This window comes from Macaca mulatta, chromosome 7, assembly GCF_049350105.2.
Source record: "Macaca mulatta isolate MMU2019108-1 chromosome 7, T2T-MMU8v2.0, whole genome shotgun sequence".
Classification (NCBI taxonomy): Eukaryota; Metazoa; Chordata; class Mammalia; order Primates; family Cercopithecidae; genus Macaca; species Macaca mulatta.
This window is the reverse complement of record NC_133412.1, coordinates 93,936,996-93,958,065: the sequence shown is the minus strand read 5'-3', so window position 1 is coordinate 93,958,065 and position 21,070 is coordinate 93,936,996. Positions and strand designations below refer to the sequence as shown.

Genomic DNA, 21,070 nt, shown 5'->3' with positions numbered 1-21,070 from the left:
GGCTGAGTGTGCTGCTGCCCTCAGGGACCCATTGCAGAGGAGGAACTTGGGTAGCGCCCCACACCATGGAGAGGAGAGTCTTTCTCTAACTAAGCCACTGCCAAACGACATTACCTTAGGGAAGGCGCTTTATGAGATCTCAACCTGGGCAGCCAAGAGGCCACGAGATGGCAGCAGAGGACACAGCCCTGGACAAGAAACCTGAGCCATCTTGCCAAAAGGCAGATTCAGAAATGGAAAAAGTTCATTTGTGAAATATCGTCAGTTGTCTATATTCATGTATTAAAAGCCAGAATAAATGACAGAATTTCAAAGAAATGAGGGTAAAATGTATTCACATGGAGAATTTGCCAACCACCAATGTGCCACTGCTGCATATTAAGCCACATATCATGAACTAGATTTCTTTAATGTTTAAAAGAATAGATAGGGGTTACGGCCTTTAAAAACTGATGTCAGCGGAAACCTTGTCAGTTTCTTCTTTCGGTGAAGTTCTCATTCAAGTAAGATGAGTGACCTCCACAGAGGCTGCCAAACTGATGAAGAAAGAAGCAGATACAGTGGTTGCTGGGAATCACTGCAGCAAAGCAGAATGCTGTCATGGAGCAGCCCGGGACTCTGGCAATAGGCAGTGTGGAGGGGGAATAATGAGGAACACAGGACAAGTTTCAAATAGTCTTTGCTTGCAGCTGGCAGAGGATAATGCACAGGAAGGCGGCATTAGTAGCACTGGAACTAAATCCCAAATCTGACTTCTCATCTACTGCGCCTTCCATTGTTACATATTCCCACCTCCCCCACTCCTCAGTTGTGACTAACAAATATGTCTCCAGACCTTGCAAAATATCCTCTAGGGAACAAAATGACCCTTCTCTGAGAACCAATGCCCTAGAGGGATATGATGAAAAAGGTTTTATCAGAAAGGTTTTAAGAATTTAATGTTTAATCTAAGACTCTTAGACTTTGCAAGGTCTACATGAACTGTAACATATATTCAAAACCTGAATTCCTACTATGTTTATCTAATGCAGACTGATGATTGAAGAACTATAGCTGAACTGGCTCTTGAGTTTTAAGAAATTATCATTTAAACGACTTCTTACCTCTACAGGCAATTTATTTTCAACCCCTGAAGTGGTTTATAATTTTAAAGTACTTTTCCTAGCCAGGTGCGGTGGCTCAAGCCTGTAATCCCAGCACTTTGGGAGGTGGAGACAGGCGGATCACGAGGTCAGGAGTTCGAGACCATCCTGGCTAACACGGTGAAACCCCGTCTCTACTAAAAAAAAAAAAAAATACAAAAAGCTAGCCGGGCGAGGTGGCTGGCGCCTGTAGTCCCAGCTACTTGGGAGGCTGAGGCAGGAGAATGGCGTAAACCCGGGAGGCGGAGCTTGCAGTGAGCTGAGATCCGGCCCCCGCACTCCAGCCCGGGCGACAGGCGAGACTCCGTCTCAGAAAAAAAAAAAATAAAAAAAAAATAAATAAATAAAGTACTTTTCCTTGTGTGATTTTATTTTAGCCTTGATACTCCAGTAAGGTAGAGAGAATAAATATTATTACCATAACCTCCAAGTGAACAAAATGTAGTTCAGAGAGGTCTGACTTGCCCAAGCAACAGAATTAGAATCTAGGTTTCCTGAGTCCCAGTCCTATTGAGGAAAAATTTCTAGTAAGAACTTAGGGGTTCATGAAACCAAACCAAAGAAGTAGGTATGAGCATAACTGCTGGAACAGATAAATTTCAACTGCTAAGCTGTTCAAAAATCACCACAAACTATTAATACATTTCTTTTTTCTTTTGATACAGTCTCGCTTTGTCTCCCAGGCTGGAGTGCAGTGGTGTGATCTTGGCTCACTGCAACCTCTGCCTCCTGGGTTCAAGCAATTCTCCTGTCTCCAACTCTCGAGTAGCTGGGATTACAGGCACCCACCACCATGCCGGCCTAATTTTTGTAATTTTAGTAGAGACGGCCACCATATTGGTCAAGCTGGTCTTGAACTCCTGACCTCAGGTGATCCACCCATCTTGGTCTCCCAAAGTGCTGGGATTACAGGCGTGAACCTCCCAGCCCCGCCAACTATGTTTCTTTTAATGAAGTATTTCTGCTTCCCCTCTCCTTGCAGGCATTGCCCTTCTGGCCTTCCTTAAGTTGGGTGTGGCTATATGACTTGCTTTGGCCATTGAATGGGTGGAAGTGACATGAATGTATCACTTCACGGCAGCATTTAAGAGTCCATGAAGAATTCTTCATGCTTACTTCCATTCCGAGAGTGGGGGCGGGTGGGTAACTTTAACCTTCATAGTGACAGGGTAGGATCTCAAAATGGTGGCGCTCCATGAGCTTGGGTACCTTAAACATTTGCAATGAACAGAACCCCTTGCCAGCCTACTTTGGACACGGAGTATGAGAAACAAACCTTTGTGGTTTTAAGCCACTGTGGTTTTGGCATTTACCACAGCAGAGCCTAGCCTAATCTGACTGATAGAGGTTAATTTACACGGTCATCAAGCTTCTCTAGGAACTAGAATGCAATATCTAATCTGATCACATCACTAAAACCTGGAAAACAGAACAAATTGTTAATTTTCTTCCCTCAGCTTCCTCATCTACCACCACCTTCTGACTTTCAAGAAAATTACTCTTTTCTCGGCCCTGCACACATGAGCTCTCCATTATTCTGGCAGTTACACTAGGGGAGAGGAAGAAATGCAGAAGGCCTAGATCTTTTCTCCATTCCAGAGCCTGATCCCAGAACTGTCCCCACCCACTAGTACTCACACTTAACCTTGTCATAGGAAGATTATTACCACTCTTCCAAGGTGTCACAAACAGAAAGGAGCTGCAGCGGGCGCCACTGCAATGTCAAGGCAAGGCAGCCAGGCTGCGCTCTATCCTCACTGGTGCCTGGCCCTGGCTAGGCCGGGAGAAGCAGCATTCTCTAGGGAAAGAAGCCTTCTCAAGTGGGAACAAAAATGAGTGTGAGGCCAACAGCCATCCCGGGCACTATGTGAATTTGGGGTGAGTTCTCTTGGTACTCCAGCTCTGGTCAATTTCTAGTTTCTAGCGACTAGCAAGCTGCCCAGCTGCTGCTGCTACTGGGACTCCCAGTTCTCCCGGGCTTTTCCCAAGCCCAAGCGAGCCTGTTATCTTTGCACACTTGCAAAGGTCGTAAACGGTGGGGGTTGAACGCAGCCAGAACTTCAGCAACCCGACCGCAGCGGAGATCAAAGGTCGGCGGGTCAGCCCAGAGGCCGAGCCTGCGCAGTCCCGCTCCCGCGTTGGACATAAAGGGTGGCGGCAGCGCGGGCTCGTTACACCGGCGTGCTCGCAAGAGGCGGGAAAGCGTTAGGCAGAGACGCAGGTCGCAGCGTCCCTCCCTCTGCCTGCCCTATCTACCCGCCTGCCCAGCGAGCCTGTCTTCAGCGCCCAGGCCCTAGGGGAGGGGACTAGAAAGGCCCCGCGCTTCTGACTCATCATCTCCAACCCCTTTCTCGCGCGCGCTCCAAGTCTCAGGACTTCGGACCTGGGCCCTCCTGCGAGGGGGTGCGGCGACAGCATCTGGGAAGCCCCAGCTCTGCCAAGCGTCAGCTCCGAGCCCTCGCCAGTCTCTGAAGCTGCCAGCGCAGGGCTGGGGACCCAGAGCCAGCTCTCTATTGCAGTGGCTGGGGGAGCGGCACGCCAGTGCAGGACCGCCCGCCCGGCTCCTCCCCGAACGCGGGGCCAGTGGTCGCGTCCGAGAAAGCGCTAGGCTAGGCCCCGACTTCCCCGCCTCGCGTCACTCAGCACATCCACAGCGCCCCTACCGCGGAGAGAAGGCTCTTTATTTCCCGGCCGGTCACGGGCTAGTGGGGCATCCTGGGACTTGTAGTCTCCGCTGCAGCAGAAAGGAGACGGATCGAAAGGGGAACTGGGGCACTCCTGAATTGGATTCAGGGAGTTGGCGTGTGCAGGGTCCAGGATTTGGAGTGGATGGGATTATGAAAAGTGGACAGAAAAAAAGAGTGAGACGAGGCAGATGTGAAGCTGTATGGGGAGGTGACAGGGAGGATATGGATGGAAGGGAGAAAGCAGCTTTTCAAGGTGGTAGGTGAGATATATTCTCGTCCAGGTATATCTTCCCCTAACAGGGAAGGAACGCAAAAAGGGCCTGCTCTGAGTGAAAACTGAAGGCATTCCCGGACTTCCTGTTGGACTCAAAGGATCCCAGCAAGCTTCTGAGTTTGGTGGGGTGGGGCAGGAATGTCTGGAGAGCATTCTCTCAGGGTGGAAGGAGAGCAGCACGTGTCTGTTCCCGCTGTCCCGCCCTCTCATTTGCTCCTGTGCTGGCCACCGTGGGACCATTCTCCAAACCAGGAACCTCTTCCAACTCAGAGAAGCCCTGAAAACCAGAGACAGGTGTGAGCAAATTGTAGAGGTGAGAAAGGAGAAATCCCAGACAGAAACAACTGCTTCCTCCTGCCCAATTTTTTATCCTATTTCCCATAGTCCTGCCAATATTTAGGCAGCTTCCTAATGCTTTCCCACTCTTTTAACCTCAATCATTTGGGTTCCCAATTCCCTCTTACCCACCATTAGGGGAGAAATGTCCAAAGCCAGAGAAAGCCAATCAGTTTCATTCTAGGACCTCTTCTCTCCTGCCCCATTGTTTTCCGTTAAATGCCACTGACCAGGATAGCCAGTGGAAAAATTAGTTGGCAGCTAGCTATTCATGCTTTCTTCCCTGCCCCCATACCTCCTGCAGCTCCTGGTAGTGCAGACTCTGGCTCCTGCAGCATCCTGGTTTCCTCTGGCTCAGCAAGAATAGGGCGTGCACTGAGACCAGCACTCCCCCTAGGGTGAAGGCCTCAGCACTGAGCTCCAGCACCAGCAAGCCAGCATGCTGCAGGTAGACAAGGCTGAGAATGCAGGGACCCCGCACCTGTTCGCCCCTGCCCTTTTCCCTTTTCACCTCCTCCTGCCTCCTCATCCTCCCACCTTCTCCTTCATTCACCAGTACCTGGGAGGAGGCAGTTGGGGCAGGCCCCAAGGCTGTCTTCATCACCTCGACCACCACCACGATGAAACCCAAGATCAAGTTGAAGGTGTTGAATATCATCATGGCCCGCACCTGCCAGTGAGCCAGCTCAGCCCTGCCCAGCCTAGGGGAGTCATTCCAACCTCAATCCCCACTTGCAGCCTAGCTGAAGACAAAACTCAGCTTCGGTTTCTCAGCCTCCAAACAGGGCCATAAGCCCTCTAACTTTTTTGCTTTCCCTCCTCAGTCATTGAGGCCAGTGAGTGGTGACAGCTGAGAGGATGAGTCAACACTTAGCCACTTACTTCCTAGGCTGAGGGTTGTAGGTGTCTGTTTTAGGGAGTGGGGGGACAGTGCTGCGTTCTCTTCCTTCTCACCTTCCAGAGGCGGGGTGCTCTGCGAAGCTCTAGGGTAACAGTCCCAGTGAGGAGACCCTGAATGGTGAGAGGGGCAAGTGTTGAGCTCTGGTCCCATTAGGAAGGGGCCCTGGGACCTTCCACCCTCCCTTGTGGTGGGTCTTACTGAGGCTCCAGGCCCAAGAGGCAGCGCTGTGGCCATGTGACATTCAGAGTTCAGGCAGGTGACTGAGACAGCAAGGGGCACCACAACCACTGCCAGCCATAGCTGACTCACCTGGGGTAAGGGCAGGGTAATTGAGGAGAAACTGTCAGGGATTCTCTTCCCTTCTCATAACTCCTGCCTCTTTAGAGATCAGGAAATGGGATTGAATGGAGGGTAGAGGAAAGCAGTCAACCCAGAGCAAGGAAGGAAGTGATCATTAAAAAATAAGTATCATTTAATTTTTTCTGCCTCATATTGTAGTTTAGTTACTTACCTGTATGTTTTCCCCCACAAGATGGAAGCTACTTGGAGATTAAGGGTCTTGCCTTGTTTATTTCTATGTTTTCCTCTACCCTCCTCCCATTCAGATCCTAGCACAGTTTCTGGCACATGGTAGGTGCTCACTTAACATGGATGGATGGATGGATGGAATTGAATTGGGTAGAAGTGGACATGCTGAGACTTGGGATGGGGTAGCCTGTCCTCACCGCCAGCACCAAGAGGTGCCCACTCTGCCTGTGCCTCGCCCAATGTTGTAGCTTTTCCAGACGGAGGCTGTGTCTCTCCTGCTCTTGCTGACCAGCTCTATCTTCCATGGCTCCTTTGCCCACAAGAATTAGGTGCTTCCTAGGCTGGGAAAAATACATTATAGGTTCCATCTATTAGGAGACAGGACATTCAACAACATATCTTTCAGTTATACCTCTGCCCACTCCCAATATCCAGGGATTTGAGGTCCAGGTCCTCACACCTACCTAGTCTGAAGCAGTTAACTCCAAAGGGATGGGACCCAGCTGGGTCTTAGGTCTCCTAAGGGGCTTGATAGCTCAGAGCAGACGACAAACTTGTCCTGGCAGAGAAAGGCTGTCAGAGATGGGGTGTGGTGGGGCAAAGGTTTCTATGAAGGCCTAAGGATCTAGGGAGTGGCCCTGGGTAGATACCGGCCTCAGTTCGCTCCACAAGATGTCTAGCCTGGCCTCACTCTGTTCTCATTTCTCATTACCCGCATTTCTGCCCATCCTGGGTTCCTTTTCTGGTTTCACTTACCTCATTCCCATGGACACTATCACTCTGGACCTCAATCCCCCTCATTTCCACATGATCTTACTTCTTGCTTTGGCTTCCTCCTCAAATTATTTGTCCTTCCTTAGAGATCCTACTTTCTGTCTGGATTGGTCCCCTGTCATTACTACTTGAAGCTTTGCCCCCAGACCAGGTAAGGTTAAATTCCAGTGGCTTTCTTGCCTCTCACTTTCTGGACAGTCTCCCTTCCCTTCTTTCTTGAAGGTTTTACTCTGAATTGAACACTGACTAAATGGATGGGGGAACTCTGTTTATAGTGGTGATTGTTTTTGATTCAATGATAACCTGCAACTGGATACACACACACACACACACACACACACACACACACATATATGTATACATAAGATGGTCCTCAAATAGTGAGTCTTGGAAGGATGCTGTTGCAACAATTAATATTTTTGAGAGAGAAGGTGCCTCATAGCCAGACAGACCTGGACTGGAATCTTAGCTCTGCTGCTTCTCCATCTGTGTGATCTTGGATACATTATTATTATTGTTATTATTATTATATTATTGAGAGAGGGGCTCACTGTCACCCAGGCTGGAATGCAGTGGCATGATCATGGCTCACTGTAGCCTACACATTCTGGGCTCAAATAATCATCCTGCCTCAGCCTCTCAAGTAGCTGGGATCACAGGCACATGCCACCATGTCTGGCTAATTTTTAAATTTTTTGTAGAGACAGGGTCTCACAGTGTTGCCTAAGCTGGTCTCAAACTCCTGGGCTCAAGTGATCTCCCCTCCTTGGCCTCCCAAACTGCTGGGATTACAGGTGTGAGCCACTGTGTGTGTCCTGATAGATACGTTTTTCTACCTATTCGAACCTCAGTTTGTTCACTGATAAAAGGGGGCTAACAATATGACTATGAAGAGTTGTTGATTCAGGGTGGGTGCTTACTATTAGTGGTGCTGATGAGGTCAAACTGATGAGCCTGATGCCCATACACTAAAGGTGTTATTCAGCAGGTGAGCTGGGGACACATTTCTACAGTCAGAATCACAACCAGCTGGGCCCAAATATAGTCTATAGATCAAAACAAATCCCAGGTCTACCTGGGTGCCCTTGGCAAGTTGCTTAATCTCTCTGTTCCCTTATCTATAAAAGGAAGTTAATAATACCAGTCTCAAGGGGTTGCTTTCAGCATGGAAGAGAGCTTAGCCCAGTATCTGGCACACAAGTGCTCAATGTTAGTGGCTATGATCATCATCACTATTACTTCTTGTTGTTGACGGTAAGAGGAGACTGCGCCAGAAGACTCTAGAAGTTAGTAGAGGAGGCACGGTCCTGGGAGGCAAGTGATCTTTTGTAAGCCACTCCTGCCCCATCAGTGCTGTGCCAACATCGGCGGGGCACTGTATCTACTTTTTTCTTTCCCGGGGAGTGGGAGTCACGTTTTAAAGAGATCCAGAAAACTGTTGTGTGTCTACTCCTCCTCAATTCCCATGTGCATTGATTTTATTTGGTGGCGATGTGAGATGTTGGGCTTGCACTGAGGATCCCTGAGCCTGCAGGCCATTGGGGAAAGAGACTTCCTGAAGCCTCATTTTTCTTACTTGTAAATGGGGACTAATTTTAATTATAGAGGGTTATTGGAAAGATTATAAACTATTAGATAGGTGAACAGGCATTCAGTAAATATTGAATAAATCTGAGTATACTACTTACTAGTTTGTAGTCTAGACTACAATCGCCTGGAAGGAAGGTACCACTTCTCTCTCATCCCTCACAGCGCTGAGCCCAGTGCCTGGCACTTAGTAAGCACTCAGTAAATATTTGTTGTATTGAAGAGCCATTAAAGTGACTTGAGGGATGGAAAATAGAATTCGAGAGGAAGGAGCAGGAATTGTTTATCAAGAACGGAAAGGACCGAAGAGTAACTTTAATAATGTTTCTTATACGGCCGACATTAACTATCTCTATAATCGCCCCTCCTCCTCCCCCAAAAGAGAGACAGAAATTGTAAGGGAGAGGCTTTGAGATAAAACCCCAGGAAGAACTTCCCGAGTCTGTGCATGTTGGGGCAGAAAGAGCGGCAGAGCCAACTCCTTCCCTGGTATGTCCGGGTTTAGGGAGGGAGGGGCAGTGCTGCTTGGAGGCTGGGGGAAGGACGAGATGACCTTTCAAAATCTCTTCCAGTCTCCTGTTGGAATCCTCTGTGCGCCCCACCCCCGCTCCCTCCCTTACTCCCTCCGACAGCGCCCCCCGTCTCCAAACCGCCCGCACCCCGCCCCTGGCGGCCGCCTCTCGCGGCTCCCGGGGTCCCCAGCTCCCTGTCCCCGGAGCCAGAGCCCGGCTCCCGCGCGGCTCCCAGCCCCGCCGCGCCGCCCCCCGCATGCTAATGGCCGGGCCGCCTCCCGCCGCACACAATGCGGGCCAGGGCCGGGGGCGGGGGACCGGGGAGGGGGCGGGGGCCGGGCCGGGGGCGGGGGGGCCGGGGCCCGGCGCATCTCCCCCGGCCCCACGTAACGCTGACGCCCGCGCCGCCGGCCCGCCGCCCGCCGCCGCCGCCGCCGCCGCCCGCTCCGCCGCCGCCCGCCCGGGGCTCGTGAGTAGCCGCTCCCCCCACTCCCGGGCCCCCCCGTCCGCCACCCGGCCCCCGCCCCCGGCCCCCTCCCCCCCTCCCGGAGGGGGGGCCCGCTCAGCGCGCCCGGCTCGGAGCAGGTGCAGGGGGCGGGGGCGGGGGAGGGGCGCCGGCTCGGCCCCAAGCAAACTTCGCCCAGAGCTCCTGGGGGGGCGGGGTGGGGGTGGCGGCCTCGGAAGCCTGGAGAGCTGGGGGGCCCCAAGGAAGGGGGGGCCAGGTGGAGGAGCTGGGGGAGCAGACACCAAAGGGAAGGGCCAACGGGGGGGATGTGGCGGGGGAGGTGGCGGGTGTCTTTGTAGGGGCCCGAAGGCAGGGCGCGAGGGGCCTGGGGGTGAGGGGCGGCAGAGCCGCGAGCCTGAGTGGATGTGCACCCCTCAACCCCCGGCCCAGGTAGGGCTGGTGGGGGAGGGGGAAGGAGCCCAAACTCTCCGGGAGCACGGGGTGGCGGGGGAGGGGAGAGGATGGGGGGTGCTTCCCTCTTTGCGTCCCAAACAAAGTGTCACAAAGAGCTCGGCCCGCGGCAGCAGCGGAGGCGGCTGTAACTCAGCTTTTGTTCTCCTGGCCGGGGGTAGCTGAGCCTTGGCCTCCCTATCTCCCAACCCTGCCCCCCATCATCCTTCTGGCTTATCTTCCTGGGGAGGGGTCTGAGGTGCTGCTGGAAAAACCTCTCGGGCAGGATTGCAGGTCCTACCCTACTTAGCAATCTATTTCTGGGAGGGGGATTTTCCCAGAGGCTCCCTTGGTCACCCCTACGTCCCAGTCTGAGGACTGAGGCTCACGTGGGTGCTAATACTGACTTTTCTAGGGTCAGCTCTACTTAAGGGGACTTAGGGCTGTCTACATGACCCCCGTTCCCAAACCCAGGTCCTCCAGAACTTTCAAAATCAAAATCGGGGTTGCGTTAGGACATGCCTCTGGGATAAGATTCCCCATGGTGGGATGGCAGCAGGTGAGCAGGTGTGCCTTCCTCTTGCTTCCTGCTGTACCTTTGGAGTCCATGGCTGAGGTTCCATGTCTCCAACTCAGGAGAGTGAGGACACAGGGAAGGAGGCTTTACCAAGAACTCAGTCTAAAAAGGCTGGCGAGCTGCAGAGTGGAGTGGGTTTGGAGGAGCTATCTGAGCAGTGAGGTTCAGAGGGCCATGGAGAGGAGACCATAAAAGTGAACTACTGGTGTGTGTGTGTGATCAAGGTAGTCTTGACTGTAGACCGCCCTAGAAGCTCCCTTTGCTTTTAACCCCATCTAGTGCAGTGGTAATCATAATTGTTAGCAGATTCGGGAGGTGTAGGATTCTCAAGAGGGAAAACTGTTGTGTTAGAGGTGACCAGAGGCAGTTACAACTGGACCCCAGAAGTCCTGAACCCTTGCTCCTTACACTTTGACCCTAAAAACTTTTGAATCACAAGACTTGAGGGACAGTCTTTGTGTTCCATTTAGCAAATACTTCTATGTACCTGTCCTTGTTGTTTCTAAGTCTTTTCACCAACCATTCCATCCTTCTCTACTGAATAAGGTTTAGTGATCCACACCCACTTCCCTACCAGCTGCCCCAGCATGTAAGGATAATTGGCCTGTTGCTTTCGAAAGGTTTCTGATACCTATCCCTGGCCCTTCATCCTTACAGAATCCAAATAAGGGCAAGATAACCCCTGATTCCCAGTGGGGGTGGAAAGTAGGTCAGTGCTGCTGTCTGGCCAAGTCTCGGGATGGTGTTTAAGGCCTGACTATAGAAAACTCTGTGATTATTGTCCAGGGCAATATATGCATGACCTCGGTTCCAAGGCAGTTCATAGTATCCCAGTCCCTGTCAGTTCTTTCCCCTACTGAGAAAAAATCATGGGATCAGGTATCTGGAACCTGGTTTGATATGGAGATGATTCAGGAGATCTTGATTGGGCCTAGGAAGGTATCTCAGTGAGTTTTGTTGATTTTAGGCCACCTTCTGGGGAAACTTTCCCTGCTGGGGAATTCAGCTTCAGTTTGGGCCTTCTTGTATATCACTCTATTTCTGTTCTGGAAACTGCTATGTGCAAAGTGGTTTATTGTTGTTTTGTTTTGGGATAGGAAGCTTTGCCCTATTCCCACTCTTTTTGCCTCAGATATGAGGCCAGCTTCCTATGAGATTTTGCTGGCTATCCTACAGACAGTTTTATGGGCCCTAGAATCTTCTCAGAATGAGAGTATGTGCCCATAGGTTAGTCAGCTATGACCATGCAGTATTCCCAGCCCCCCCGCCTCCACCATCTGCTTCCTCTGAATATACCAGATTGGCTGTACACCAGGATGTTCCGGGAATCCCCAGGAGAGCAACAGAATGTGATGGACCCAAATATGATGCCTCAGTAACTCATTCCAGGATGTACAAACTGTAACTGTCAGGATGCTCCTTATAGCTAATTAAAATTCTTCTAGTTACATCTATTTTCTATTAGCTCTTTCTATTTTCAGTGACATCTAAAAGGCCAAAATAATCCCTCTGGTACCACTGGGTTTTTTTCTATGGTTTTCAGATAGGAACGAAAAAAAAAAATGCTCTAGCTTTTCTGTGTTGTATCTGTGATGCTAAAATGGCAAAGAGCCCCTCTAGCACCTCATAGCTCTATCTATGGTACTGAGGTGGCCCAAGTGGCTTCTGTGGTAGCCCACTGCACTCTCCATGGTACTGAAGGGATGACCATTTGTTTTAACATCTCTCTGGGGTCCAAAAGAGTTCTATGACTTAGAACCACAAATTTTTTTGAGCAGGAAGGGACTAACAATATAAATTAGTCCAATCCCCTTATTTTACTGATGAGTAAACTGGGAGGTTAAGTGATTTAGTAAGGGTTGTAGGGTTATCAATGTTCAGACTAGGCCTACAATAGCCTTGTACCCCTCAGTCCTATTCTAATTCACCTTCTGTGGCACTATTCAATAAGCCTAGCTAGGCTCTTAGTCCCAGGAAAGGATCCAGAGGATGAGAGTGGGTGCCCTAATTTGAAGCTACAGAAATACACATATTAAGTGATAGTGGAGGTCGTCTGGTGACCCTTGGACAAGGACACTTTGTTAATTATAATAACTGCTAATAATAATCCTATAGCCCCGATTCCACATGTAACAGGTACCTGCCCCTTCATGGAGTTTTACCACATCCACTAAATGTCAAAAATTAAAGAAGCCTTGGACCTCCAGAGCCTTTTCTCTCTGCTGACAGGCAGGTTGACTCCTGGCCCAGTTCTTTTCTATTAAAGATCCTTAGGCAAAGTAGTGCTTGCATCTTTTTCTTTCTCAGTAACCCATTTCAGTTTCGTGATGCCTATTGTAAGGAAGTTCTTTATATCTCAAATATTCTTTCTTAGACAAAAAAAAAAATATGGTTAGGCCCACATTCATTTAGCCTTGACCAGATACCGTTCTCTGTATGAGGCAGAAAGGTAGACTAGATGACTCCTGGTCATCTTCCCAGGCCTATTTCCATGAATCTTGATTCTGGGGTTTCTTCTAAGTCCTCATGCTAAACTCCTCTGCAGCTTAGGATCAGCACCCCCCACCCCCCCCATCCTCTTCCTCTCAATGATCTCCTTCCCCAGCACTGGAGCTCTGCAAGTCCCAGGCCTAGGGAATTTTAGCCTGGAGAATTTTAACCCCTTCCTGCTCAGAGCATGTGCTGAGTCCCTATCTGTGCAGATGGCCCAGCCCCGCCCCCCGTCCCTCACTCCAGCCTCTTGAGCTCAGAGCCAGTGTAATCCTCCTCTTGTGTGAGGGAGCCTCTCCCCTGCAGAGAGGAGGAAAGCCTGCCTCGGAACAGCCCTGGACAAAGGGGCTCAGATGCCCCATCATACTGCAGGCTCCAAGGTTTGAAACAAGGGGATGAATCCTATACGGTATTTGCAGTTTTTAGCCCCTTCCCCAGGCTAGCTGTGCCCCTTAACTTCCACTCCTCCCCCAACTCTCTCTTCATTCCCTCTCCCTCTGGCTCCCTCCCCCTCATGCCCCTCCCCCTCTGTCTGTCTTCAGACTCTGCTGCTGGGAGGTGTTTCTCTCCCATGCATGAATGAGTCTCTGTAATGAATGGAAATGAATGGATCAGGAATCCAGGCGGAGGGAGGGAGAATGAGGGGGGAAAGACAGAAAGACAGGGTAAGGGCAGAAGGAAGCACTGTGGAACCTGGAAGGATGTTTGGCTGGCTGGTCAGTTAGGGGTCTCAGAGCAACTGATCCCATTTGGATAACTGGGGAGCATGGCAAGCCCACCCCATTTGCTCACCACACTGCATAGCCCAACCTACATGGGAGAGGGGCATACTGTGATGGTCTTCCCCACCGCCAGGGGGTGGGGTGGTAGTTGTGGTTGTTCTGGACCATGCATTTAAAATGTAGAATTTCGGGAAGAAATCTGGATTATTTGGGAGGCTTGTAGGCTTGGCAAATCAAGAGGTACAGTTTTTGAGTACAGCAGCCCCTTCGTGCCTCAAGATGCAAGTAGGGAGAAGGGATTGGTTTTGGGAATACAGAGTGCTGAGAGTCTGGGGGTAGGGAGTGACTTTACTGCTGAAAACTGGGGCTCATCTCTTCCTCCAAATCTGTCTCTCTTGCTTTAGCTCCACAGCACCTGTTGCCTTCATTAGCAGCTTTTCCTCCTCTTCCCTGCACTCCCCAGAACCAAAGAATGTGAAGGGGGTCCATGGAGGTGAGTGAAGCTCTGGCTTCAACCTACAAGTACCTACAACTGTATACTCCTTCTCCTGCCTACCTCTCTCTCTCTTTGACCTCCCATTATTAGAAGTTAACTCCTTGGTCCTGACATCTCGATTCCCATACACCCCACCCCCAACTTCCCGAGGTGAGTAGCACTGTGTGTTCCTAGTTCAGGCCCCAGTCCACCTTCCCTCGTGTTGTCCTGGCCCTCGAGGTGACGCCCTTTCTTCCTTTACAGCTCTACCTTCACCCTTTGCTCTACGCAGATCTTTCTCCACAGGGCTCACGTCCCCGCGCCCCGAGCGGCCACTTAGCGCCGTCGCCGCCGGCTTTCGACGGCGAGCTGGATTTGCAGCGATACTCCAACGGGCCAGCCGTGAGCGCAGGGTCGCCCGGGATGGGAGCGGTGAGCTGGTCTGAGAGTCGTGCAGGCGAACGGCGCTTCCCCTGCCCTGTATGCGGGAAGCGCTTCCGCTTCAACTCTATCCTGGCTTTGCACCTGCGGGCGCACCCAGGCGCCCAGGCCTTCCAGTGCCCACACTGCGGCCACCGCGCGGCGCAGCGGGCTCTGCTGCGCTCGCACCTGCGCACACACCAGCCCGAGCGCCCACGTAGTCCTGCTGCACGCCTGTTGCTGGAGTTGGAAGAGCGCGCGCTACTACGCGAGGCTCGACTGGGGAGAGCCCGAAGCTCAGGGGGCATGCAGGCCACCGCTGCCACTGAGGGCTTGGCGCGGCCCCAGGCTCCTTCATCGTCCGCCTTCCGTTGCCCCTACTGCAAAGGCAAGTTTCGCACCTCGGCGGAGCGCGAACGCCACCTGCACATCCTGCACAGGCCCTGGAAGTGCGGCCTGTGCAGTTTCGGCTCCAGCCAGGAGGAGGAGCTGCTGCACCACAGCCTGACGGCCCACGGGGCTCCCGAGCGCCCCCTGGCGGCCACCACCGCTGCGCCTCAGCCTCAGCCTCAGCCTCAGCCTCAGCCTCAGCCTCAGCCTCCACCCCAGCCCGAAACTAGATCAGTCCCGGAGCCGGAGCCCGAGCCCGAACGTGAGGCAACCCCGACCCCAGCTCCTGTCGCTCCCGAGGAGCCCCCAGCACCTCCAGAGTTCCGCTGCCAAGTGTGCGGCCAGAGCTTTACACAGTCTTGGTTTCTCAAGGGCCACATGCGTAAGCACAAGGCCTCCTTCGATCATGCGTGTCCGGTGTGCGGCCGCTGCTTCAAGGAGCCCTGGTTCCTTAAGAACCACATGAAGGTGCACGCCAGCAAGCTGGGCCCACTGCGTGCCCCGGGGCCTGGCTCCGGGCCTGCCCGGGCCCCGCAGCCTCCTGACCTCGGCCTGCTGGCCTATGAGCCGTTGGGCCCAGCGCTCCTCTTGGCCCCGGCGCCCACCCCGGCCGAGCGCCGTGAGCCCCCGAGCCTCTTGGGCTACCTGAGCCTGCGGGCTGGCGAGAGCCGGCCCAACGGCGAGGGTGCTGAGCCCGGGCCCGGCCGCAGCTTCGGAGGCTTCCGCCCGCTGTCCTCTGCTCTCCCGGCCCGGGCTCGCCGGCACCGTGCGGAGGAGCCGGAGGAAGAAGAGGAGGTGGTGGAGGCCGAGGAGGAGACCTGGGCCCGGGGCAGGTCGCTGGGCCCTCTGGCTTCCCTGCATCCGCGCCCGGGTGAGGGACCGGGGCACTCTGCCCCTTCTGCTGGGGCCCCGGCAAGATCGACCACCACGCAGGGTATGTAGGGACCCTCCGCTCTCCGGGTACGCCGCGTCCTCCTCTGACTCTTACGCCGCCACTCCCCCATAGCTTCCTTTTTAAAATAACTTATCTTTTATTTCTTCTGAGTTTTTTTTTTTTTTTTTTTTTTTTTTTTTCTGGAGGCTTTGCCATCATTTGAGAACACTTGACTCTTTAGTCACAACAAATCTAACCCCTCAGACTTTTGTTTCCTTCTGGACTCCGAGGGGAAGCAGCCCTATGGGGTGGGTGTGGGGTGGGTATGGGGTGGGTGTGGGGTGGGTGCACGGGACCTGGACAGAGTGTAGGCCCCCGCTGACTTCCTCTTAATATATGTGTTGCAGAAGAGAATGGGCTGTTGGTAGGAGGGACCCGGCCTGAAGGGGGCCGGGGCGCCACCGGCAAGGATTGTCCCTTCTGCGGAAAATCTTTCCGCTCAGCACATCACCTCAAAGTGCATCTGCGAGTGCACACAGGTGAGGGAGGCAGCTTCCGGCGTGGAGAGGGGACTAGGGGGCGGGCAGAAAGGCGAGGGCTACCGAAACACCGGGAGGTGAAGTTTGTTCCGAAGCCTTCAGTTTGGCTGGATGAGATCACTTGGGAAATGAGGCTCCTTTATTAAATCAAAGTGGGTGGGAGACGCAGTGCCCTTTCTTGGTTCTGAGAATGAGGTCTCTAAATTGGGCGAAATTCGGGTGGGTGCGTGCAGTGATCGTGACCCCGTAACCCTTTTGCACCCACTTTCTCCAGGCGAGCGGCCCTACAAGTGTCCGCACTGTGACTACGCGGGCACCCAGTCCGGCTCGCTCAAGTATCACCTACAGCGCCACCACCGGGAGCAGAGGAGCGGGGCTGGCCCCGGGCCACCCCCGGAACCACCGCCTCCTTCCCAGCGGGGTTCAGCCCCGCAATCTGGAGCCAAGCCGTCTCCACAGCCTGCGACCTGGGTGGAGGGTGCCTCAAGCCCCCGGCCTCCTTCTAGCGGTGCTGGGCCGGGGTCCCGTCGGAAGCCCGCCAGCCCTGGGAGGACCCTGCGCAACGGGCGAGGTGGTGAGGCCGAACCCCTGGACCTGTCCTTGCGGGCAGGGCCGGGAGGCGAGGCCGGGCCGGGGGGTGCCCTCCACCGCTGCCTCTTCTGCCCTTTCGCCACTGGAGCCCCAGAGCTCATGGCCTTGCACCTTCAAGTGCACCACAGCCGCCGGGCTAGGGGCCGCCGGCCACCCCAGGCTGACGCGTCCTCGCCCTATGCCCGAGTACCATCAGGAGAGACCCCTCCCAGTCCTTCGCAGGAAGGGGAGGAGGGCTCCGGGCTGTCCAGACCCGGAGAGGCAGGGCTAGGGGGGCAAGAACGGTAGTGAGCCCTCAGGGGCGATTAGCTTAGTGAGCTTACCCCGCCGGAGCGGGGGAGCGCTAGAGGTAGTTGGGTAGAGAAGCCAGCAGGGGGCAGCGTGGGACCCATATCCCAGCCCCAGGCGGACCAGAGGTGGAAGGGGCGGCGGGCGTAGGAGGGTGGGCTGGCGGTACCCACCCAGCCCAAGGGAGTCACAGTGCCTTAGAAGTGGCAGAGGTGAGGGTCAAAGAACGGGGTCCCTGGGCTGGCAGAGAGGGTTTGTGTCCCTGTTGAGGAGCCACTCTGCCAGTCTTTGCTGGTCCATAGGCGTGAGAGTTTATTTTTGTACAAGGGGTGAGGGTGGGGAGCACTGTACCCTTCTAGCCCCATCAGGGGCTCTGTAGACGTCGCTATTTTTGGTACGATTCCTGTCATCCCTGTTGCAGAGTCGTGTCCCCAATAAACAGGTGTCGTGAGGCACAGGGCCCTGTGTCTGTCTGCCTACCTATGTCCTGCTCCTCTCTTTGGGCCCTTCTGTCAGGAAATAGTCACCTCTTCAGACATTTAGTTATCACCCAAAGAGTTTGATAAGAAATGCGGAATATTAGGTTTCACCCCCAGGTTTCAATGCAGCAGCTCTGATGGGGTCCAAGAATCAGCATTTAACAAATAGCCAATCAAGTTCTCACACACTGTGGCCTGAGGGCCTCATTTTGAGAACTGCTGGACTGTGCTGCATCCCAGTTTGTCTGTGACCAGTTCAGCCTCAAGGAGTAGGTGCAGTGTGGGAGAAGGAGCTTCAGAGAGTGGAGCCTCTGGGAGCCACTGTGGAGGAGACACATTCTCCCAGGCTCACACACAGTCAGCTCTGGGCCTGGGAAGGGTACAGGGGACCTTCCAGTCTTGGTTTTATTTTCTGTGTTCTAGTTAAGGGCTGGTTGAGGGAAAGTGCTCAAGTTATTTATCACCTTAATCCAGAGGACTACTCTAGCTCCTTGGAGGCAAAGTGTGAGTAAATACATTTAATATAACAATAGTATTATAATAACAGTAATTACATATATAAAGTCTACAGTTCCCTGTTGCACCCTCCTATTATAGTTTGCATAGCTTCATTTCTTGTGACACCTCAGAATGGAGTCACCGGGAACTCCGGTTGACCTGGCACAGATGATTCTTCTCAGGGAAAGTCAAGGGGTGAGAAAAGAGGAGAACATGGGCTGCCAGGGAGGGCTGGCATGGGAGTGATGTCCTGGATACAGTGGCCCAGGATGGGAAAGCACTGGAAGAGGGGTAACTTCCCCACCTCCAGGGTATGAAGGCAAGCAATGTGGCTGCTCTGGCTCCTGCAGGAGAAGGCACCAAGCTAGGGGGACTAGAGATAGTGGTGGCAGGGCAATACTCTGGTCCTTAGACCTCCTCTGTGTCCAGGAAGCAGAGGGAAGAAATTCAGTGATCGCCCAGTGCTCCATTATGCCCCACTGCCATCCCAGCCCAAAGTGTGCTGAGAGGAGAAGCTGCAGGCAAGTTCTGGATCTTCTCTAGAAGCCAGGAGAGAAGAGGGAGATGAGTTGGGAGAGGGAAGAAGCAGACTCCCGAGTAGCTGGGGACAGGAAGGAAGGTACATGCAAGACGGAAGGAATGTTGGATGTGGAAGAAATTGGGGATGCTGACTCACCCAGGTCACAGAGGCGTGGTGGGGTCACTCAGGGCTCGAGCATGGCTCTGGGGGGAGAGAAACTACAGTGAATTTAGGGACATATTTCTTGTCTTTCTCTCGCTTTCTTTCCCTCCATCCCTCCCCACAAGCCTGTCAGTTCATCTCTCTTTCCTACCCAAAGTCCTTGAATTTTGCTATTTACTTTTATTTTTTTAGAGACAGGTGCTCACTGTTGCCCAGATTGGAGTACAGTTGCACAAATGTGGCTCACTGAAGTCTCAACCTCCTGGGCTCATGAGATCCTCCTGCTTCAGCCTCCTGAGTAGCTGGGACTATAGGTGTGCACCCCTCAAAAGTTCAGCTAATTAAAACTTTTTTTTCTTTTTTTGTAGAGATTGGGTCTCACTATGTTGCCCAGGCTGGTCTTGAACTCCTAGGCTCAAGTGATCCTCTCAGCTGAGCCTCTGAAAGTCTGGGATTACAGGTATGAGCCACCTCACCTGGCCTGAGTTTTGCCATTTTAACCCAAGTTCAAGCCAGGCCACTGTCATTCTCCCCTTTCCATCCACCCCAGCACTATACTCCTTATTTAAGATTCCTTTTAACCTGTGACCTTGATGCCTCTTAGCCAGGTCCCGGGGAGAGGAGAAAGGTAGACAAGATAATAAATCCAGTCTGTAGCCTCAGCTAGGAGCACAGGTTCACAGTTTTCCCCCAACCCCCCTAGGGTTGAAAGATCAGAAAAGCCCACCCAGAAAGCAGCCAAAGAGATCACCTCGTTCCCAGCCTCATTGTAGGAACTTACCTGCCGGGATAGCCCTAAGATCCCTCGACTGGCCAGGGTGGGAGTGCTGCTCCCAGGGTTGGGGGGTTGCAGGCTGGGGCTGTTTCTTGGTCCTGGGGACACATCTCCAGAAGAGTCAAGTGTTTCTGGGGCTGAAGGGGAAGCTAGGGTGAGAGCAGAGTATAGAATCCCTCCAGATTACCTTAAGCAACCAAGCTGCTCCATCAGGGAAGAAAAAGCTCCATAGCAACAGGAAGCTGTAAGTCACCATAGCGATCCAGTTGCAAGGGAACCCCCTACCAAGAGGCAGGAAATTGTCAGCAGCATCATTAGAGCAACCAGGGAAGAAGCGACAGGAAACTATAAGGATTGCCGTGGTGAACCAAGAGGGTACAACAGGAAGCTGAGGCAGTTTCCATAGAAACCCAAGGAGAGCTAGAGAGAGAGGTACAGAGGAAGTGCTTCTTAGCAACAGGCTGTTGTAAGCATCACCCTAGCAACCAGACGGTTCTTTTAGCAGTGGGGAAGCTGTACATAGTTGTCATGGCAACTGGGCTACTTGGCTAGAAAAAGGAATTGCTCAGCAGCAAGCAGCCTGAACATCACCACCATGACCGAGCTGTTGGGAGCCACCCCTTCAGAGGTGCCTCACCCAGGGAAATTTGCTTGACGTCCAGATCCCAGGCCTCCTCCTCGACGCGGGCAGGCAGGGAGCAGGCTCCCGGCGAAAGGCCGGGAAGGGAGGGGCCGGCATGCTCAAAGGATGACACGGCCACGGAGGCCCGGGTGCGGGCGGCTGCAGAGAGTGGGGAGTGGGGAGTGGGGTGCTGGTGTGGGAAAGCCCTCTTGGCTCCCTGGAATGACCCTCAGTCTCACAGAGGGCCTCCCAGCCAGTCCCACTGATTTGGGAACGAGATGCCCTTCCTGACTTTCCACCACACCTCCCCTTTGTATCCTCATTGTCAAGGTCTTCACTCCTGGGGGCCACCCCCCAGCACCATGGCCCTCACCTCTTCCAGTGAGCAGGGCACTCAGCGTCCGCTCCCCAAGGGCTTTGATGTCCAGGAAGGGTTTATTCCCAATGCCCATGGACACCATCTGCTGCACTCGGAGCTCTGGGGAATAGGGACACTTGTTACCAACTTCTTCCTGACCTTCTCTCTAGCCCTAGCACGTCATGGTTTACTTTTTTGGTTTGTTTTTGTTTTTGTTTTGCTCCTTTCCAACCCTCATTCCTCCCTTTCATTCCTCTCGTGTCTCTTTTTACTCCTCCTGTTGACTATCACAACATGGATGGCAATGATGGTGTGACTTCCTCCTCAGATATCTGGCTGTTCTCTCCAGTATGTTGCATCCTGCCCATTTGGCATCCCAGCTGCCTGATTTCTACTCTGCATCTTGGGTATTAAGAGCAAAAAAAAAAGCAAAACAAAACAAAAAAACCCTCACATTTTTACATACTTTTACAGTTTATAAGGTGCTTCCATATATTTCACCTTACTTAATCATCCCTATTACACTAAGAAGAAGACATTACTATTTCATTTTTCAGATGAGCAGAATGAAGTTCCGAAAATTAAAACCAAGGTAAAATCCAGCAAAAAGTCAAAAATAAAAACAAAACTAACAAAAAACAAAACTAGTCCAGG

General features: G+C 52.8%; 3 protein-coding genes and 1 pseudogene across 37 annotated transcripts in view; 2 read left to right on the top strand and 2 right to left on the bottom strand.

Moving 5' to 3' along the window:
* Positions 1-3,351, top strand: part of LOC100428628 (cytoskeleton-associated protein 2-like) — a 34,266-nt pseudogene extending 30,915 nt beyond the window's left edge.
* On the top strand, positions 2,808-17,479 carry ZNF219 (zinc finger protein 219). 19 transcript variants are annotated; one of them, XM_077940503.1, is made up of 7 exons: positions 8,663-8,718; positions 8,802-9,326; positions 13,830-13,918; positions 14,012-14,071; positions 14,193-15,644; positions 15,992-16,123; positions 16,398-17,479. In XM_077940503.1, the coding sequence occupies exons 1-7, from the start codon at positions 8,678-8,680 to the stop codon at positions 17,000-17,002; spliced, it is 2,904 nt and encodes a 967-aa protein (XP_077796629.1). In that variant the 5' UTR covers positions 8,663-8,677; the 3' UTR covers positions 17,003-17,479. The 19 variants fall into 19 exon arrangements, with proteins under 19 accessions (XP_028707213.2, XP_014998722.3, XP_014998723.3 ...); XM_077940507.1 differs by lacking the exon at positions 8,802-9,326 and having other exon boundaries at positions 8,511-8,718; XM_077940504.1 differs by lacking the exon at positions 8,663-8,718 and having other exon boundaries at positions 8,876-9,210.
* Positions 3,803-8,807, bottom strand: TMEM253 (transmembrane protein 253). 10 transcript variants are annotated; one of them, XM_077940559.1, is made up of 8 exons: positions 8,331-8,807; positions 6,333-6,427; positions 6,066-6,209; positions 5,539-5,649; positions 5,394-5,450; positions 4,999-5,109; positions 4,735-4,881; positions 3,803-4,380 (listed from the first exon to the last, which is right to left on the bottom strand). In XM_077940559.1, exons 3-8 carry the CDS (start codon positions 6,171-6,173, stop codon positions 4,261-4,263), a joined length of 654 nt encoding a protein of 217 aa, XP_077796685.1. In that variant the 5' UTR covers positions 6,174-6,209; positions 6,333-6,427; positions 8,331-8,807; the 3' UTR covers positions 3,803-4,260. The 10 variants fall into 10 exon arrangements, with proteins under 10 accessions (XP_077796685.1, XP_077796687.1, XP_077796686.1 ...); XM_077940561.1 differs by having other exon boundaries at positions 6,066-6,204; positions 8,331-8,806; XM_077940560.1 differs by having other exon boundaries at positions 6,333-6,441; positions 8,331-8,693.
* A 505-nt stretch (positions 17,480-17,984) lies between the features above and the next one.
* ARHGEF40 (Rho guanine nucleotide exchange factor 40) overlaps positions 17,985-21,070 on the bottom strand; it is a 19,151-nt gene continuing 16,065 nt past the window's right edge. For 3 of the 8 annotated variants that reach the window (XM_077940500.1, XM_015143232.3, XM_077940501.1), the window contains 4 exons: positions 20,432-20,536; positions 19,443-19,573; positions 18,656-18,702; positions 17,985-18,518 (listed from right to left, as the gene is read on the bottom strand). In XM_077940500.1, coding sequence (XP_077796626.1) covers positions 18,661-18,702; positions 19,443-19,573; positions 20,432-20,536 — 278 coding nt within the window. In that variant the 3' untranslated portion in view covers positions 17,985-18,518; positions 18,656-18,660. Of the gene's footprint in view, positions 18,519-18,655; positions 18,703-19,442; positions 19,586-20,073; positions 20,537-21,070 lie in introns of all 8 variants that reach the window. The other 5 variants (XM_077940499.1, XM_015143230.3, XM_077940502.1 and 2 more) reach the window with 3 other exon arrangements.

Coding starts and splice junctions, on each gene's coding strand:
- TMEM253 (XM_077940559.1), bottom strand. CDS start 6,173: ATGGAAGATAGAGCTGGTCAGCAAGAGCAGGAGAGACACAGCCTCCGT. Junction 5,650..6,065: donor GGCACCTCTTGGTGCTGGCG/GTGAGGACAGGC, acceptor CCCTTACCCCAG/GTGAGTCAGCTATGGCTGGC. Junction 4,882..4,998: donor CCCCAACTGCCTCCTCCCAG/GTACTGGTGAAT, acceptor GTCTACCTGCAG/CATGCTGGCTTGCTGGTGCT.
- ZNF219 (XM_077940503.1), top strand. CDS start 8,678: ATGTTGGGGCAGAAAGAGCGGCAGAGCCAACTCCTTCCCTG. Junction 13,919..14,011: donor TGTGAAGGGGGTCCATGGAG/GTGAGTGAAGCT, acceptor TCCCATTATTAG/AAGTTAACTCCTTGGTCCTG. Junction 14,072..14,192: donor CCCACCCCCAACTTCCCGAG/GTGAGTAGCACT, acceptor TGCTCTACGCAG/ATCTTTCTCCACAGGGCTCA.